Source organism: Hippoglossus stenolepis, chromosome 14 (genome assembly GCF_022539355.2).
Source record: "Hippoglossus stenolepis isolate QCI-W04-F060 chromosome 14, HSTE1.2, whole genome shotgun sequence".
Taxonomy (NCBI): Eukaryota; Metazoa; Chordata; class Actinopteri; order Pleuronectiformes; family Pleuronectidae; genus Hippoglossus; species Hippoglossus stenolepis.
In genome coordinates, this window is record NC_061496.1 from 21,490,385 (window position 1) to 21,510,942 (window position 20,558).

The 20,558-nt window shown below is 42.8% G+C and overlaps 1 protein-coding gene across 1 annotated transcript; it reads left to right on the plus strand.

The window, feature by feature from the left end:
• Positions 1–3,559: 3,559 nt before the first annotated feature.
• On the plus strand, positions 3,560–15,796 carry usp46 (ubiquitin specific peptidase 46). The gene is made up of 9 exons (XM_035177324.2): positions 3,560–3,933; positions 8,543–8,623; positions 9,444–9,657; positions 11,945–12,183; positions 12,708–12,784; positions 13,440–13,523; positions 13,600–13,797; positions 14,566–14,644; positions 14,866–15,796. The coding sequence occupies exons 1-9, from the start codon at positions 3,898–3,900 to the stop codon at positions 14,965–14,967; spliced, it is 1,110 nt and encodes a 369-aa protein (XP_035033215.1). The 5' UTR covers positions 3,560–3,897; the 3' UTR covers positions 14,968–15,796.
• Positions 15,797–20,558: the final 4,762 nt, after the last annotated feature.

Sequence of the window (20,558 nt, forward strand, 5' to 3'; positions counted from 1 at the left end):
TCAGACTTGGAAATTGGAGAAGCAGGCTTTTTTGTAATGGGCTATAATTGATTTAACTATATCAACATTGTCACATTGTTCTTGTGTCAGTGCAAACATGTGTTGACCAGCGTACAGGCAGACCAACATTTACCAAAGTGCTGAACAGGCTTAAAATACAACAATTATGAAAATCTCAGCTCAAATTTACACACATAAAACCACATGAGATGGAAACTGACACAAAGTTTGTGTGATTGACGTTGCTTTTGAAGATATACACTTCAAAAATCAGGCACACACACACTAACCTGTCCTATTTCTGGGGGGAAAAACAGACATGCTATGTTTTTCAAACAGAAGCCAATCACATCACAGGGAAAGTTTAAAAAACAAATGAAGAAAGAAGCAGTAGTCACCTTGGATTGTGTTTTACATCCAGAGTCACATCAACGGAACCTTTGTCTAAATGATCAGATCCCGCTATCATCTTTCATTGCAGTAACTGTGGGCCTGCTGATTCTATCACTATGTTATCTCTGTACCCACACAGCTTGAAACCATTCAAAAAGCAGAGATGGTGATTGTTTGTTTGCATGTTTTTATAAGATAAGTTGATATAATCTTTGTGTCATAGGCAACTGACAAGGAGATACGTTTTAAAAGTGAAGTCAAAACTTCTAGTGCAGTCATTATTCCCCCTGTGACTTCAAAGAATGCAGCTTAATAAAGAAGCATTCATAAGTGAAGGTTAAAAAATTTAACAGCATGTGTTGAGACTCAGACTATGAATCATTTTCTATTTGCAGCCATCGCAATCCGCCCAGTCCCCAGAACACACACCATCTCTGGTGCGGCGAGCGAGAATAGTTTCTCTGTTACAAGTGAACTCGTATATAAAACAATGTTAATAGACTGTTCCTAACCTTGATGTTTCACAGGCCGCAGCCAAATGTCACCGGACTGCAATGAATCACAAGCTCGGAGCCGGGGAAATATTTCTTTGGCAGCACAGACAAAGATGCATAATTCATTCTCCTCTTTGTAGCAACTGAACAACAGGAAGGTCGTCTTTGCTTTTAGAAATGCAGCCGGCCGCGTTTACTGGAAACACTGTCTGAGCTCCAGTGTTTCCTTATCTGTCTGTCTGTGTGTGTGTGTGTGTGTGTGTGTGTGTGTGTGTGTGTGTGTGTGTGTGTGTGTGTGTGTGTGTGTGATGTATGTGCACCCACATGAAAGTCCAAACATTCAGCCTCACATCTGATCTCCACTCAGGCGAGCGGACAGGGTCCTCTGAGGTTCACCTGCTGGCTGGAAAAAAACGTGTTGTGGATACAGAGATCCTGTCAGCTCTGTCCAAACCTGAGGAGGAAAACACAAAGAGATTAAAACTCCATATAAACACAGACTGTTCATGTGAAGTGTCGACAAGAGATGTGATCTCATAAACAAGGATGTGAATAGAACATCAGATGTAAAGGGGCTGGAGTTGTTTTCAGGCCTATTTTGGTTTCAGCATGTCAATGGAAGTTTTGAGGTGTAGTTTTTACACTGCGGACATTATCTGTATCCATGTTTCCACCAGAGAGCATGTGAAGAGCTGTGGTAATGACAATAAAAGCAGGAAAAGGGGCAGTTCCCCTCTTTCCTATTAATACTGACTGGATCTGAAATAGAAAGTCAGTCTGGGATTGTGTTGTATTTGGAGCTACCGCACATGTCAATCAAAAGTATTCATCAACAAATGTCTCAGTAACCCCGGGTGCATTCCAAACCTCTTCCATCCTCACCCTGTCGTTCTTTGTTTTTCTCTAAATACTTTTCATTCCTCTCTCCTTTCCCATTCCTTTTGAAGTGGGCTCATCTTAATTATTTGTTGTTTTCCTTTCTTTTTGTTCACATGCTAAGAAGATAATTGTCGGGTTGTCGATTGTTGTGAAAGCGCCATCAAAGCCGGTGGTGAATGGGGAGCGTCCTGAGGGCACGGGCGTCCTGCAGAGCTCTGCAGACAGGACACTTACCTTCTCTAATGTCCTGCCTCTTCATTACAGCCACATAATAGATGGTTAGGGTCCAGAATACCTGCAAATTAAAGGATTAGTTACTTAGTCGACAAAATGTTAAGGATGCCAACAAATGCCCACCACTGAGTGTAAAGCCTTGTCTCTAAGCAATAAAGAGCCTCTACACTTATATTTTTAATGAAGTCTTCAACAGAAATATGAACCCTGATGACATCATCAGAGGAATGTCTCAGAACATGGCGGCGATCCAGTTGCAGCAAACGATAGCTGCCTTCAGACATGAAAATATATCCAGACAATCCGATGTGGACATTTTCTGGAGTTTGTCTTCCACATATGAAGAACGCAGCAGGAGATTATCCAGGTCAGATGAGTTCACAGCAACAGCAAAATGTCCAGAGCTCTAAGGTGAGGGGGGGTGCTGGGTCGAGCAGCAGGAGGCAGAACATGTCACTGTCATCGGCTCCTGTCAACAAAAGCTCTCGTTGACTTCTTCTGTTGCGTCTTCTCTGTGTGTGACACCTCTTATACATCCAGATATATTTGTGTTATTTCTCTTTCCAGTTTTGGGTCCGTTGCTTGTTAGAAACATCTTAAACATGCCCAGTCGCTCGCTGGGAATTTGCCAGACAATATCTTGGTGTATTCTCACATGGGCACCCTAAGACCTGCTCTGGACATTTTACAAGGAGATGTGCAGGAAAATTGTCCAAAGCCACTGACCCAGACATTTGTGTTCTCACACAGAGCCCCTCCAGATAGATTCAGAAGAATATCTGGAGTTCAGTACGTGTCTGAAAGCAGTTTATTTAAATGATGTGCTCAACACAACTCGCCCTCAGAACTACAGATTCATGGGAGGCCAGATACTGATGTCTATGAGTATGTGTGAACGCACTGTGAGTTTGAATATACACTGACTCTGATTGAATGTTTTGTGAATTCCCTCTCAGTGAGGATACAATACGAAATTGACTGAATGCCTCTTTAACTCAACTGGTTTCATTGTTTTCTTATTAATGAAATAGTAAATTGACTATTAGTATGTTTTGCAATTTTTTTGCTGAAACAAGTGGTTTTCATGGTCAATTTTAAAAAACAATCACTGATTTCTCGTTTATCAAATAAAAATGCTAATGGTTCTTTACTGTGTTTTGTATGGTGAACTTTCATCTCACATCACTTGTTATTTTATAGACCACATTATTGAATTTTATATTGATCATAGTTAAATCAGTAACTAAATCATGGTTGATCAAGACTGGGATTGAATTTTGTCACTTTGTATTTTGGTGTTTTTTATGAATAGTTTTATATTGTAAATTTTGTAACATTGCATATTTACTTTTTTTTAAAATCCCTATATCTGTTTAGATGCGTCCCACAAGACAACTACATTTCCCAGAAGCCATTGTTTCGTTGAGTCGCTGATGATTGGTTGCAGCTCAACTGAGCTTAGCCGTGCAAGTCTGCGTATGGTCCTGCCGCCCGGTCAATCAAATGATAACAGCGTGAACCAATCAGCGCTGGAGTTTTCCCCGGGATAGGCGGGACCGGGGCTCTCCCCCCCGCACATCACGCTTGTCTCCCGGTCGTTGCTAACAACCTGCTGCCTGGAACTTCCCCACGGTTCTCTCATGCATATGCGCTCTGTAGCTGCGGTGTTCCCGGGCCGTGTGTGAGGATGAGGCCGGCTCGACGCTGAGTGTTGTCCGCCTCTCGGCTCCCTGCTGGCTGCATGCTGCTCCGTGTCCCTCCGCCTGCTCTCTGACGCTGGAGGCTGCAGTCTGGCCTCCAGCCGCGGCTGCAAACCTGCTTCACTCGTCCGCGTCGCCTCGCTCCCACATCATGTTTGTTTTATGAAGATGGTGGTGAGGGGGACACTGTGAACTAAATGACTGTCAGAAACATCGCCTCCATTTGTAATATGGTGAGTAGCTCACTCTGTGTGCGTGTGCGTGTGTGAGTGATGCGCCTGCAGCCTCTGTGTTGAACTTGATGTCCATTGGTGACCCCCCCCTCCTCCTCCTCCTCCTCCTGCTCCAGCTTCCTTCTCCTCTTCCTCCGCCTCTTCATCATATTCCTCCTGCTCTTCCATTTCATGCTCATCCTACTCCTCCTGCAGGGTGCATGCTTCAGCTTCCTCCTCTTCTTCTTTCACTCCTCTTCCTCCTGCAGGGTGTATGCTCCAGCTTCCTCATCTTCTTCTTTCCCTCTTCTTCTTCCTGCAGAACGCATGCTCCAGCTTCCTCCTCTTCTTCTTTCACTCACTCCTCTTCCTCCTGCAGGGTGTATGCTCCAGCTTCCTCATCTTCTTCTTTCCCTCTTCTTCTTCCTGCAGAACGCATGCTCCAGCTGCCTGCTCTTCTTCGTCCGTCTCATCCATCTGCTGGGTTTATCCCCCCTCTTCTTCTTCCCATCTCCCTCCTCTTCCCCCTCTTCATCCTCTTCATCCAACACCTCTTCCTGCAGGGTGCATGTTCAGCTTCCTCCTCTTCTTCCTCCTCCTGCAGCATCTTCCTTTCAGGTGGAAACTGTGAGGATGTGTGTTTTAGCAGGTCCTGGTTCTCAAACCCTGACATGAATGAGCCTCAGACCTTTGATACTGGGCTCCCTCTCAGTGGTGTTGACTCTGTGTGTTGCATCCTGCAGAGCCCATGTGCAGTCAGTGCAGCTGTCAGAGATGATTGACAGGTGAATGAGGCAGTGCACGAGGCAGAGGACTGGTCACACGATCACATTACATCATGGTCATAGAGAGCAGGGATCTGCACTAATCTGTGTTTACGTCGTGTTCACTAAGAACAGTCTTATACGGCTCTGCTTAATGCCTCTTCCCTTTATTTAGAAGGATACTGTTGTCAAGAGCCTGCCGCCTGTGTCAGTGTCCTGAGTGCACTAATCATACACACACACACACACACACACACACACACACACACACTTTGTACATTTACATCTACTCCTTTTGTACATACTTTTATCCAAAGCAGCTGGGAGACTACATTAAATCCCTTCAGCACAGTGGGAGAGCTTGAAGTAAGTGCTAAATCTGTTCAGTGAGACAAAGTGCAGGAGGTCAGGTAAAGAGGTGCACTGAAAATTAGCGCTAGTTGGAGTCAGGGCGCTTTCATAGCTTCCTTGTTTGCTCCAGACCTGCAACTTTTCATTTTAGTCCAAACCAAAATAACAGGTGTGAAAGCTGCCTTGGACAAATTGACCAAAATGCAGTCCGACCAAAAGAGGTGGTCTCAGTCCAGATCAAACTGAACCACGGTGCAGATCGTTTGCAGGGTGAAAACATGTTGTTGAATCGTTTGAAGACTTTTGGGCAAATTGCAGGAAGTTGAAACAGCATCAAACAATCGACGATAGAAAAGGAAGCTGAAGCAGGTCACAGAATTGCTTATAGTCTACAATGAGGACGTTCATTTAGTTGGTAGTAAAACCATATTGATATTTCAGAGGCAATGAAATGAATGAATGAAGGAGACCATTCATTCATTTCTCCATTCAAACAGATAGACTTTTGTCGATGCACTCTATTCAAAAAAGGTAGTGAATCCAATAGCCGAATTGACAACAGCCCACGTAGGTGATGATGACAGGACGTATTTCATTCAAAAAGAATAAAGTCTGCTCCCTAAATTCCACTGTGAAACCAACAGTAACACGGATCAAATGTAATGAACATGACATGAACCCAGGTTCACACCAGGTCAGGTCTGTTATATTCATACAGATCCTTTCTAGTCATGCCGACCACTCAAACCAATTTACACTACAAGTCACATTCACCCATTCACACTTCTGTACAGAGCACTTTTTCTATCTCGGCATCATTCACACACTGACAGGCAGCTGTCAGTTTTGGGGTTTGTCCAGTGCATGCTGACAGGAGAAAGTGGGGATCAAACCTGTGACCTTCTAGTTAGTGGCTCTACCTTTATGAGCCACAATCAGTTACAATCACTAAGTTGTTGATATAGGCAGTATGGCTTTGTCCCATTCCATGTGTCATTGTATAGTACACCTCTCCAGTCCTCTGTGAAGCTGGGTGATTATAGTCAGAACATTAGCGTTTGAGTATTTTTCTAATTAGGGCTTCACCTAATTGATTCAATGAGTTATTGATTAATTGTGTAAAACATGACAGGATATAGTGATACAAAACTGTTGATTGATTACCTGTTTGTTTCTACTAACAGGCCAAAAGCCAAACATATTCAGTTTTCGAGAAAGAAATGAACTTGATGCAAAGTCTGAATGTTTCCCTCTCCAGACAGGTGGCGACAGTTTGTGGTAGTCATGACGACCGCTCACAGTTCACATCGTCCTGATCTGCCTTGTTTCCTTCTGATGATTATTTCTTTTTCCTTCTAAATAAATGATGCCACAGCCTGCTCTTTATAATGAGGAGCTCAGATGTCAAAATGTGGCTTCAGGTGTCAGTCGACGTTGTGTGGAGACTTCATGTCTCACACAAATGTTGTATGTGGATTTTCACGGACGTTCTCGTTCACGACTGGCAAACCTTTTCTGCCCAGCGTCTGTGAATTAAAGGCTCAATGTGTTACACACAAGACGAGAACCTGGTTGTGTGTGCAGTGCATGAACTTGTGCCTGCGTACGCGCTGCAGCATCTTAGACTGGAAGCAGAAAATCGGACAAAGAGGTATTATTCACGGTCTGGTTTGACAGAGAGAAATGATGGTCATTGAAAGTCAAAGCCTTCCCCCAGATTAAATTGTCGTCTGTGTTAGCTCGACAAAGCTGAGGTTCATTTGGAAAAGGCTTTGAGGTCTGATGTGAAAAGGGCCTGACAACAGATAAGTGCTCTGTCCCAGCAATCAGATGATAAATACTCCTGACTTTAGACATGGGCCTATTGAGACCATATCCTTTTTCTGTTTTGACAGGAAGTTTTCTTCTAGGAAAGCAAAGGAATGAAAATGAGCAGGATGTTGTACACTCTAGAGGAAAGATCATTTTGATCAATTATGCTTTACTAGAAAGAGACTTCTCATTTTGGGTCAATCTAGTACAGTGGTTCTGAAATTAATGATCCTGATATATGGATATTCTGTATCGATTTGGTGAATATTTTTAATATACTAGTGCAGAGCCTGTTCTAAACAAGTCTGTTCTCTTGACCTCCAGGGTTTTTCCTGCAGAGAGAATTTCGAGGTGGCCGTCTCACATTTGTCCTGGTCCAAATTGATCACTAAAAGCAGTTGATTACTGTAAAAGAATTGTGTAGCTTCTGTATGATAGTCCCAGGGATTGAGGGAAAGGCGACAGCACACACACACACACACACACACACACACACACACACACACACAGACTCCACTGCTCACTTCTCTCTCTCTCACTGACACGCAGACAGCCAGACACACGCACACACACAGTGTCTTTGGACAGGTGTGAACTCAGACTGGATATAAACAACAGAAGTTGGAAACCTAGACAATGTATGGAGAGCCGGAGCAGATGGCGGGACGCGCTCGATTTGTTTGGCGGTGTGCAGCATGAAGGATAGAGACACAGAGAGGAGCAGTAAATCACTGACAGAGCCGGTAAAAACTGTAAGACATAATTTTTGAATGTATGAAAAGACCCAAAGTGAACACTGTCAGCGGACTTAGTGGAGCTGTCAATGGCTCCCTGGGTGTCTGTCCCAGGCCTGGTACACTGCATGAAGATTTTATAGTCTATGTTCTTCATAAAATGAAACGGATCTGCTTTATTACTGTTACTGCTATTTTTTCATACATTTAATGTTGACTGTTTTCGGAGGTCAAGCAATCGACACAATCATCAGACCTAAATTCACAACTTGTCATAATAAAAGCTCTGTAATTCCGCTCCATATAAAGCATTGCTGGATATCATCACCAGTCTGTCCGATATGGTGTAATAAACATAATCCTGTTATCAGAATGATGAGAATGAGGTTGGATATAATTGGCCGCAGGCTGCCACTACTAACCACTTCAGTAGTTTATCAGAGGACTTAATATTGAACATATCACGTGTCCAAATAGCACACAACTCTACACTGCACACTCTCAGGCTATTTACAATACACATGCCAAGTGTTAAGCCGATAAGTAGAATGGTTAGCGAGATATGCATTCCATAGACAGACGTATGTGCAATTAGTAGGTAGATGTTTAATAACTTTCCATGTTTCTATATCTTGTGTTGTTCTTTCACATCTATGGAAAAGAAGGCTATGTCAAATTATTTCAAGGGACGTATATGAGGAGGTCCCGAGAAGATTTTCTATCTTCTATCAAGAAAACATTGAGAACCTCTGATCTAGTTGCTGGTGCTCTGAAGCTTCAGTAGCCTGTTGTTTGCTGGGAACACAATATTTCCATATTAATTTGGCTGTACAAAGACTTACAAATTAGGTTTTGGTTTCAGCCTCGTGACTCTCCATAAACATTAATATGCAAACTGTGTCACATGAGATGATAGAGATGACGACAACTTAATGCACAATCCCACCTTTTCCTGTTTTGTCCTTTCAGGGCACCAATGCCTCTGCTCTGGAGAAAGACATCGGCCCGGAGCAATTTCCAATCAATGAACACTACTTTGGATTGGTCAATGTGAGTATCGCTAAGTCCTCTCATACATGAACAAAGGTCAATGACCGAACACTGGTGTCATTTTTCAAAACAAACTGCCACAGCACCCCAGTGAGTCATGGTGTTTACTGGATGATGTATTACACAATCAACAGTGTTGTTTGTGAGTCTGTTGGCCAATCAAAGCATGTTGTGTTTATGCAATATGACATTGACATGAACACCCAGGTTTCTCAACACAACAGATGAAGCGTCTGCCAAATGAATATTTAATTGACTATATATAAAGATGGATGACATCAAAGCTCCCCAAAAGTGAAGCCAAAGTGCCTTGATCGCCACCTTTTGGCTGGCTGCAGTACAGGTCACAAACCCCACCTCCTCCATGATGGTGAATGGGCAGGAGCCAAAGTTATGTTAAAGTAAACATCAAATAATTGTTATTTTTCTGAAAGATGGTATCTGTCATTTTGCGTAGCTGTTATCACACTTTTGCGGTAAGTTTAGTTTTAATTAGTTATTTAATGCCATAAAAATGAGGTGAAACATCCTGATTGGCAGCTGAGACTGACTCATGATTGGACGAGTGTATGACTCAGCGGGATCTTGCTAGTGGGGCTCCATCCCCCAATGGCTGCTGCTCCCACTCTGGCTCCAAATGCGATCCATTGATCTAAATTCATTTCTGGATCGTAGGAAATGGAGACAAGTGATCCATTTTTATATACAGTCTATGAAAAAACAAAAGAGCGCATGTATTTTTCCCCCAGCTACACTGACTTATGGACTGAAACCTTCTCTCTGTCCTCCTCGTATCCTTCTGTTCTCTTCCCTCCTCCAGTTCGGAAACACATGTTACTGTAACTCAGTGCTGCAGGCTCTCTACTTCTGCCGGCCTTTCCGGGAGAACGTGCTGGCCTACAAAGCCCAGCAGAAGAAGAAGGAGAACCTGCTCACATGCCTGGCCGACCTCTTCCACTCCATCGCCACGCAGAAGAAGAAAGTGGGCGTCATCCCACCCAAGAAGTTCATCTCCCGCCTACGGAAAGAGAACGGTAAGAACATTATATTTGTATATGACTAGCTGCTTTCAGAGATCCACTGAACAATGGATATGGTTGTGAAATATTCTGTTGCTCCGGACAACTATTTATCCCAGCACCCTAGTAAACTGTCAGAGTGAATGGTTGTGTAAATGGCGTGAAAGACATGAAAAAAAGGATACAGATATCCAGGGATGTCCAGAGAACTGATACCAAAATTCGTTACAAAATTTCACGGTACTCTTTTCGTATACAGTACCGGAGGTACCGAACAATACCGACCCACCACTGCAGGATGGTTGCTACTGTTACCTCGGCATCGGGGCAGGGGCACATTGCATGTCCAGTGTCCTTTTACCGTGCCGTATTCCCCTGCTGCATGTCCTCCCTCCCCCACTGACCTGCGCTCACTTTGCACGTTGACGGTGGACATGGTCACTGGTCATTTGTGAAAGGCAGAGCAAAACATTTTGTTGACATTTTTTGGGAGTTTTTGTTTACAAATGTCTGATTGGTCTACATAAATGTGGGATATGGACTTCTGGAAGCATCTTGTTCAAAGTCTTAAAATGAAAGCATCTGTAACCATTTCCTCTAAAAAACTTTTTTTGAATTATTATTTGTTCTTGCCCAGCCACACAGTTCACCTCTCCACACTCACAGACAGTCGGGGAGCGGAGATGCGTGGTTCTGTGTCGTCGTCCGGTAGCTGTGCCTGTTTAATGTGCTCTGAGGTGAAGGACAGGTGTATGCTGGTGATAAGGTCATTCAGAGTCGAGCTGACAGAGAGGCCGACTGTTCTCTGCTCTCCATATTGAGGAAGCTCTTTATGTGAATGAACAATGCAATCTCTGTTAGGACCCGGCTTCGGTCAGCTGCCTCCTCTCTGCTCGCCTCTTCATTTTTTCTCTCTCTCTCTCTCTCTCCCCCTGATCCCCCTCTTCTCAGTTTTCACCTTTCACATACAGATCTGTCAAATAGGAGCGTGTACGAAGGCTGATAGCGTCAGTGGAGCCTGTTGATTTGATTTACATCCCCAGTTGTCATTATTGATGTGGTTAATAACACATGTCTTTATAAGAATGAGAAAAAGGAAAGCGAAGAGAGATATCACAGATATTATATGATATGCTATTGGATTCTATACAGAATTATATACCAAATCCCTAAACTTCTGTATGTAATGTATTTATAGCTAATTGCGGTTTAAAGTAGCTTAGCATAAAGACTGGAAACAGGAGGAAACTGCACATCTAATGCTCACTAATTGGCTTAAACATACGTTATACTGGGCTGCATGGTTGTGCAGTAGTTTCCTCACAGCAAGAAGGTTCTTGGTTCAAATCGTGTTAATCCGGGGTCTTTCTGTGAGGAGTGTGCATGTTGTCCTTGTGTCTGCTCGTGTTTTCTCCAGGTTCTCCAGCTTTCTCCCACAGTCCACAGACATGCAGATTGGGGATTGGGTTGATTTGACACTTTAAATTGTCTGTAGGTGTTGATGTGAGTGTGTAAAATTATTTGTCTCTAAAGATGTTTTCAGACATGAACGTTTATTACACCATCGGCTCTTAGTGCTCAATTTTTTTTCTTTCCAAGTCGACATCTTCATCAGTGTATCGCTCCTAAAAACATGTACACACATGCCCTTGCTGTACATTTTCCTCAAGTTTTCCTACTGTATTCTCACATGGACTCACTCTGACATTTTACGGCCATTTTACTTAGGGGGGCTTGCAGGAAGAGTTCCAGAAAATGTCTGGAGCAACTGACTTGGACATTTGCGTTCTCATATACAGCCCCTATGGAAAATTTCAGGAAAATGTTCAGTTCTCAGTGCTTGTCTGAACGCAGCTTATATGTCAGCCCAGTGATACATTGGTGTCCAGGGTGTTCCCTGCCTCTTGCCTAGGGTCAGCTGGGATTGGCTCCAACCCTTAAAGCATAAGCAGTATAGATCATGGATGATAACGTTATACTTGGCAGACAGATATAAAATAGGTATCATCTTTTTATCCAACTTATAAACAGAAAACAAATAAGCCTGTTTCCCAAAATGCTAAATGTATATTTTTTTATATGGAGTAATTCAGCTGTAATAGAATATCTCTCTGTGTGTTAAATCTCTTTAGTATAGGCCTGCAAGGTGCAGGAATAAGTCCAGAAATGTAAATATCAGAATGGACAGATACTCCCTCTATTAAATGGCTGGAAACAGAGGCCAAAAAGATTTGACGTTACTGTACATTCTTGATCTCCGTCTGAGTCATCATCGTTCATGTTGTTCTGTATCTCCCTCCAGATCTGTTTGACAACTACATGCAACAGGACGCACACGAATTTCTGAACTACCTGCTGAACACGGTGGCTGACATCCTGCAGGAGGAGAAGAAGCAGGAGAGGCAGAACGGACGCCTCAAGAACAATGGCACCGGCGTCACCACGGAGACAGAGACGGAGAACAAGACAGAGCCCACATGGGTTCACGATATCTTCCAAGGCACACTGACCAATGAGACGCGTTGCCTCAACTGTGAAACGGTCAGTGTCCCTGCTTAATTTTATAGAGCTCTATTAGATGGTTAGAACATTTTATGTTTTCTGTCTAAGCTCCTGAAAAGTCCCTGTATCACCCTGACTCAGATGTCTCCTGAATAAGTCTGAAAAAGGGATAAGCCCTTTGCAGAGATGCTGAGCGATGCAAAATACAAAAACCAACTGATTTAGTGAGCACAACCGGCAGACTCTGACCACCCACTTTACGTCAGGACCGCCAGAGGCTTTGTCCTCAAATTTGAGGGCGAGGAGTGGGACGAGTTGCCCTGAACAACCCCTGCAAACACTGAGGCGATGCACTGTGTGGAGACAAAATCTACTCAGCATAATAAGCATTTCAAAGACTGTGTGTGTGTGTGTGTGTGTGTGTGTGTGTGTGTGTGTGTGTGTGTGTGTGTGTGTGTGTGTGTGTGTGTGTGTGTGTGTGTGTGTGTGTGTCGCGCTTATCCTCACCGACTCAGCCACAGAAAATGACAGTTTAGTCTCCTCCTTCTCCCTGTGTGTTACAGGTGAGCAGCAAAGACGAGGATTTTCTGGATCTTTCTGTGGATGTGGAGCAGAACACATCAATAACACACTGTCTCAGGTAGAATCTATTTACTATGCACTAGGTTCAATGTGTAATAAATACAAGGTCTTACAATTTTGAACCCCGTTGCATATTCAGTCACAGCTACAAGGCTGACAGTAGGGTTGGGTTCTGAAATCCTATTGGACCAACTCACAATACAGATTTTAATGCCTGATTTCTGTGCCTGAGCTCTGTACTAGAACATAAACAACACGTGCCTGGTTAACATCACACCGAACTCTGGTGGCCACACACACACACACACACACACACACACACACACACACACACACACCACATACATGGCTCTGGCAGCACCTAACGTTAGCCTACACTTAGCTAGTAGCTACCTCAAACTCCAGTTGACATGACAACAAAATGCTTTTGCGTTTTATTTATTATGTGATTTTGTTATGTTAATTTGTTTAGAGTTTTCTGTATGTATATGTATGTATGTACCTTAGCAATAAAAAAAGCTGTTATCATCGATTGTCGTTTTGTTAAGGCACCAGAACCATTTTAAATGTATTGATTTAGCATCGGTATCGGAAACAAATCCAAACAATACCCACCCTAGCTGACAGTGGACTGTCTTCTACATTGTCATTGTCATTGCCTGGTTAATTGAAGGTAAATAACTGAGCCTCCTGTGGCATGCTCCCCCCTCTAGGGACTTCAGTAACACAGAGACTTTGTGCAGCGAGTACAAATACTACTGTGAGGCGTGCTGCAGCAAGCAGGAAGCACAGAAACGGTCAGTAAAGCACTGGGCTCACATCAGCGCCGTGATGTGTCAGACACACACTGAACACGTGTGTCCTTCTCTGCAGGATGCGTGTGAAGAAGCTTCCTATGATCCTGGCCCTGCACCTGAAGAGGTTCAAGTACATGGAGCAGCTGCACCGCTACACCAAGCTGTCCTACAGAGTGGTGTTCCCCCTGGAACTGCGTCTGTTCAACACGTCTGGGGACGCGGTCAACCTGGATCGCATGTATGATCTAGTTGCTGTGGTGGTTCACTGTGGCAGGTACAGTTCATCGTTACTAGAATTAATTAAAGGGGCACCCCACCCATTTTACGCATGAAGTTTAGTGCACTCAATATGTGAATGAACATCGTATCAATAAGCTCTGACATTAACAGTTCTGTTTTCAATAATCAAGAAAATATATTAATTTTTACCTCCATCAAGGAGGATGTTGGAGTCTGTGTTTATCTGCCTGTTAGTTAGCAATATTATAAGACTTTCTCCACCTGGCCACCTAGTATTAAGTCCTTAGAAAGTCCGGAGGAGTTGATATAGACGCACAGCAGGAAATCCCACGCTGGATTTACTGTGTGCGAGCGGAGTAGGGTTGATGTCGCTTCTAACGCATGACAGACGCAAAAATGAAAAAACAAAACAAAAAGAAAACAAATATCCCCGGGTGAAAAAATGGAGATGTACAGTACGTAGAAGACCCAGACGAAGATGGCAAGAGAGTTTTTGGTGATATGAGCAGACGCCGGTGACGATGGGCTGTAAACTAAAATTATGTGATGAATGTAATGTGAATGAATTTGCCTATGGATAATTCGTTGTTGTGAACTCTTCTGAGCAAAAAAATAAGAACTGACGCTGGGGATGAGTACATCGTGTCAAGACCCGCCTCCTGCAGGCTCTTCCCACTATGTTACGTTAGGGTACTTTGATGTTCATATGTGAAAGGCAATCTCTAGTAAATGTCCGGACCAAGTTCATGGTTCATGACTGAAAACATCTAGAGTCATCTAATGTCTCTGTGTTTTTCCTCAGTGGTCCAAACAGAGGTCATTACATCACCATAGTGAAGAGTCATGGCTTCTGGCTGCTATTTGATGATGACATTGTGGAGGTGCGTCTCTCTCTCTCTCTCTCTCTCTCTCTCTCTCTCTCTCTCTCTCTCTCTCTCTCTCTCTCTCTCTCTCTCTCTCTCTCTCTCTCTCTCTCTCTCTCTCTCTCTCTCTCTCTCTCTCTCTCTCTCACTGTTGTCTGCTGCATGTTCCTTGACTTATCAGTTTTGTGCTTTTACTGTTGTTTTTGTTCATCAATTACATTTCACTTCTGTTTTTGCAGAAAATTGACGCCCAGGCCATCGAGGAGTTTTACGGGCTTACCTCAGACATCTCCAAGAACTCTGAGTCAGGATACATCCTCTTCTACCAGTCCAGGGAGTGACTGAGCGCTGACAGAGGATGAGACTGAATAGGATGAAACTATTTGTATGTTACCTTCAGCCCAACAGACCCCAGACTCCTGCCCTCCTCCGCCTCCTCCTGTTCCTCCTGCTCCTCCTCCACATCAGACCTCTCTGACACATGTGCCATTCCTTTGCCAGTCCCAGTGTCATCAGCCTCTGGGGTTTATCTGTACTTCATCTTTCTCTTTGTGCGTTTTAGTCACCTGCATCTGGACTGCACTTTAAAACAAAAGCAAAAATGCTCAACAGCATGACAGAAACAAAATGGAGTGTACGTGCTTGGTATAGACTAGTGGGAGAAGGAGGTGATTCTCTACAAGGAACGAGATGAGGTGAAGGGTCTGATGCACATACAGACAGCTGTCAGAAATTGTACTATATCATTTATTTATATATAACGTCCCCTTCCCCCACATGATTCCTTTCATTGTCCCCGTCACTGTCCTTCTGATGTGTTCATGAATGAAGTTGGAGACAAACACTGTATACAAAGCATAGAGAGAATCTGAAGCAATACGTTAGCATTCATTATAGAAGTCACAAGCTAACAACTACCTAAACTGAGTAACTTGTTAACAGTCTAGAGGTTGTTTCGTTCTGTGAGCTGCACTGTGTCAACGTGACAGCTCATGTTATATCGAACCACATACGAACCAATACTTTGACACTTAAACACTACAAAGGAACGGAAAGCCTTAAAGGGATAGTTCGCCCAAAAATGAGAATTCACTCATCTACTCACCAGTATGCCGATGGAGGGGTGGGTGAAGTGTTTGAGTCCACAAAGCACTTGAGGAGTCTTAGGGGTAAACTTTGTTAGAGCAGAATCCAATACAAGGTATTACTTCATACTGCTCGTGTGGTGTCAACCATGTGTCCGCAAGCCCCGACATTCATATTCGATTCGAAACGACGTCATTTACACCATGTGTACAAGGACCGTCGGGGAATGCTAACGTCCGCTAGCTTAGCCACTTCCGTTAGACTTTGGGGCTAAAAACCTCATCTTATTTTGAGTCGAATATGAATGTTGGGGCTTGTGGACACTTTGATGACACCACAGGAGCAGTATGGAGGCATGTTGTGTTTTTTCAGTTTTATTACATCTGAAGAAGGACTCACCATTGAATTAAATTGTATTGGATTCTGCTGCAACAAAGTTTCCCCATGAAGGTCCCGGAGTGTTTTGTGGACTCAAACACTTCACCCACGCCTCCATCAGCATAGTGCTGAGTAGACAATCATTTTTAGGTAAAATATCCCTTTTTAAGGTTTTTTTTTCCTGTTCTTTATTCAAGAGTGTGGTCCTTCAGTTTGAGAGAAGGACTTATTAGTTTCATGCTCTCACTCAAAACCCTGTGCTTGCACTCAAATATCCCTGCTTGTGCTTAGTTTTCCTGCACTCCAGCTTCAGCTCTTCTTCTTGCACTCAGGCTGCTTCTGTGCATGTGTGAAATGTCTGCTCTCATATTTTTTCTTCTGCGCTTAGATTTTTTTGCATGTATGTAAATGTATCAAAATTCCCCAACCAATAGAAGGCCAGGTGTAGTGATGCAAAGGAAATTACCTGGAACCACCTTTTGGTTACTTTTGCTGTTGGTGCTGTTCCCATAAAATACAGGGGAGGAAGAGAAACAGGGTTCTGTCTGTGTTTTTTTTGTAGTTGCTAGAAACAGCATTCACAATGATGTAAAGCTAACACACCCACTAAACCTGGCACTCTACTGGTTGGGGAATTTTAACAGACCTGTTGCAAAGAAAAAACATAGAGAAGAAGTATGATAGCAGATGTCTCACATGCGCTCAGCGTGAGCGTGAGGAGATGAGCTGAATGCTGGAGCGCAGGAAATCTTGGCAAAAGCTTGGCTTATATTTGAGTGTGAGCGCAGTTAAATCTCCATTCAAACCAGCTGCATCTTTATAATTTTTTGTTCTGATAGAAAACCCCTATTTATTGAACTTAACATATTTATTGCTATATTATTTCTAATACCGACCGTTAGATAATAAAGGTGTTTGTGTAACGTGGCTCTTTTAAAAGCCCTGTATGATAGGACTGTGAGGTGGAAGACCTCAGTGTGAAGGACGTGGTGTATGTAATGCACAACTTCATATGACAGCTAAAAAAAGTTGCTTTTATCAGTTTCCTTTTTTTTTGTTTTTTTTTGCATGTTAAATAAATATGACGGATTAACCTAATGCAAGCGAGACACGACCTTCCAATAATCTTTGGATTGACATGAAAAAGTGAAACTAGTGCAATAAGAGGTGAATTGATTCAATGTGCAATTTTCCCAGTGAGACTAATATACAGGACATTTAAATGTTGGTAGTAGACGTGTTTGTTTTGGGATGATTATTTTTTTTACCCAGTGCTGTGTGTGAGTGCTCGTGATATCAAAGTAAATGCCCCCATTTCGCAATGTGGAATGCACACAAGCTGCTGGGATCATAGCTTCAATGTTCTCTCATTCTTTTTCTTTTTTTTAAATTTCATTCCTATGTTGATCCGCAGCGTTGTGTTTCTCTCTGGGTTTGTCTCTGACCTTGATGATGTTGATTGTGTGTGTGTGTGTCATACGTAGCACATCTGAAACCTAAATCCCAGGATTCCAGAGGTGAAATTCAAGCTGCATTGTTGAGTAATACAATATATCCCTTGTACTGTAGATGTTTTCCCAAGGGTTTGTTGACCTGCCCTGTAGAATAGAGCGACATGGAAGAACTGTTAATTTTTCCTTTTTTCATGTGAATGACATTCCTGTTTGCTGCACATCAGAGGAAATTAGCATTTCAAACACATCTCATTATAATTAAGAGGTAGGAATAGAGTTCATTTTCTGCTTTGTCTGCGTCCATACAGGAGAGGCAGAATTTAGAGTGACAACGGTGAAACTCGGGGTGCGCTTGTTTATGTGCCGTCTCCTCCGTGTAGTCTGTCAGCGGGTGAAGTCACGAGGAATGCGTGCCAAACTGGAGTCGATCCTGACGTTGCAACAGAACATTATTTTCTTTGTAAAGATACAATTGTACATGTATATTATGTAGAAAAACACGTCTGGAAATATACAAAATAATATTTTTTTAAAGTGCAAGATTTTAGCTGAGCATTAATGAAACCCTGTTCAGAAGTAATGTGCTAATTTACAATCACTTGATCACATAGTCAATCAGGACGGTGTGCAGAGGTCCCCATCTGTCATGTTGCTTTTACTGGGTTGAGCTGAGCCACGGTAGAAAACAGTAGCAGGAGTTGTCTGAGATATTTTGAGACTCAGGTGAGAAGAAAGGGACTTTTCATGTGCTGATCTTCCATGAACATTTATGCACTCGCCCGCACTGGGATGCTCAGTTGTTGCACTTGGTCTTATACAGACGGGGGAGGAATTAAAAGGAAAACCCAACAGGACGTGTCTTAGGAAGATGTTGGTCCACCAGGAGCTTGTAAAAGAGCTTCAGTGCTCCACAGCGTTGATTCTACAAATCGCTACTGGTGGGATGGACGCCATTCTTCCAAAAGATATTCCCTTATGTGGTGTTTTGAAGGGCGTGATTATTCAGTTGGGTCAAGATCTGGTTCACAAAGGCCCTGGCATGTGATTCATTGTCATTATCACACATTTCACTGATCACTCTGGGCATAGATGGGGGGCCATCGTCATCCTCTTGGCTCTGCTCATTTTGCAGGTGTTTCCTTCCGTTTGTCACCCGTCTGTATATCTTACTGTGACAGTGTTCTACCTATGAGAGCTCGGTCCTGCAGCCGGTAGGATCTGATAGAGCTCGTTGTGCAAGGCAAGGAGGAGATGAATCCAAGTCTCCGTTTTGGCTGTAAACTGAAAGTGCACTTTATTAGCGATGAGCTTCAATGCTTTAATATGAAGAACCACAGTCTAATACATTCATTTTGAGTTATATTTTCTTCTGTTCAATAAAATGATTATCAAATCACTGACTGGATTGTTTGTGGTTCATTCCTCTGCTGCTTCTGGTTGTTTTCAAGTAGAAGAGGGTGAAGCGTGGAAAGGAACAATGGCTTCTTCTCTTCATTTTTAGTCATGTCAGCAGCGGTCTTGGATGACACTGTTGGTTACTCTGTCCAACACTTTGTCCTCCCTGACACCGCAACAGCTATTCAATAGATTATCATGAACTATTATTAAAATAAAACATAAAATTCAATAAAAATGCTGATAATCTGTACATAATATACACGTTTCACTGCAGACGGACAGACAATCTGCAGCAGAACAAGAACAACCAAGCTAAACAAATTCAGTTTGTTTATATGCGCTTATATCACAAATTTATCACAACTCCTGGCTTTTGTTCCTCTATGGCATACGACTGCAAGGCAGTAATTCTATTTTGGATGTATATTGTTTTCTACATTTTTCAGTGTCAACAATATTCTGAAAACATGCTTACAAACCTACTACATAAAGCTTTATTCTTATTACTTGTCTATTATGTATGAGTTTTTTGATAACAGCTTCTCTGGAAAACAAGGTCATTCCCTGGAGAACATTAATATTATACCATCAGTTTCATCATGAACATGTATCATCTCCGAGTCTGTTCACAATATGTCCTGGCTTTGTTTGTTTTGGTTTTCACTGAAAATTATTATGTCTGTCTTCACATCTATCAGCTTCGTGTCCTTTCATTCACCCTGAAACCTCAGCTAATCCCCCAGGGGGAAAAAAAATGACAGCGCCTGCCAGGAGTCTGCCACAGTTCTTTCTCTGTGTTGATACTTCCACCTTCTACCTCCCCTCTCCCTTCGTTTTCTACTTCAGCCGACTGTCTGCTCCCATCCAGCGACAAAACACAGATCAGACAGACGAACATTCTAATCCGACGAGTCACAAACCTCTTGATTAACAACAATGTTGGATATTTCTGTGTGTGTCTTAATGGAAAATACGTTTTTTTAAATTTTGAGTGGATTTATTGACATTTTCTAGTTCACAATTTCCTAGGGTTGCAATTCCCTATAAATGGTGTAGTTATTCAGATCGTTCAGATTGATCTACCATGGGGCCCTGGAGGAAACGTGAAACCCTTGTTTTGGGATTAGATTAGATATTCTTTGTTTTATCCGCTTTGAGGGGCATCGATGATCTGCCTCCATCCAGGCCTGTCCTGGGCTACATGTTGGGCCTCTCTGCATGTTAGACCCATCCTTTTCAGCTCAGCCTTCACAGTTTGCTGCAATGTGGTTTTGGGCCAACCTTATTTGCATTTTAGTGTCCATCTTTGCGGTGATCTTGTATTTTCCCAAGGCATCGATCTTGTTTGTGTCACATTTGACTAAACGCCAGCATTGCGAGGATACAGGAGATCGGATTCGAAAGATATTCTTTACTGTCCCTAAGGGGAAATTAACTCTGCTTGGGTCAGTACCACACAACAGACAAGACAATAAAGTAAATAAATAAATACATAATTATACTGCTGTAAAAAACATACTTAAAGACTAGAGTTAAACATTTTGTAGTGTCGCGATTATCTATTAATCAATTTAGTGAAATGCACCATGTCCCTCAAAACCATATATAATAATCAA

What these genes read in the sequence shown, in the direction of transcription:
- usp46 (XM_035177324.2), top strand. Translation starts at nt 3,898, where the DNA reads ATGACTGTCAGAAACATCGCCTCCATTTGTAATATG. An exon ending in TCGCCTCCATTTGTAATATG is followed by an intron (nt 3,934 to 8,542) that starts GTGAGTAGCTCA and finishes TTGTCCTTTCAG; the next exon opens with GGCACCAATGCCTCTGCTCT. An exon ending in ACTACTTTGGATTGGTCAAT is followed by an intron (nt 8,624 to 9,443) that starts GTGAGTATCGCT and finishes TCCCTCCTCCAG; the next exon opens with TTCGGAAACACATGTTACTG.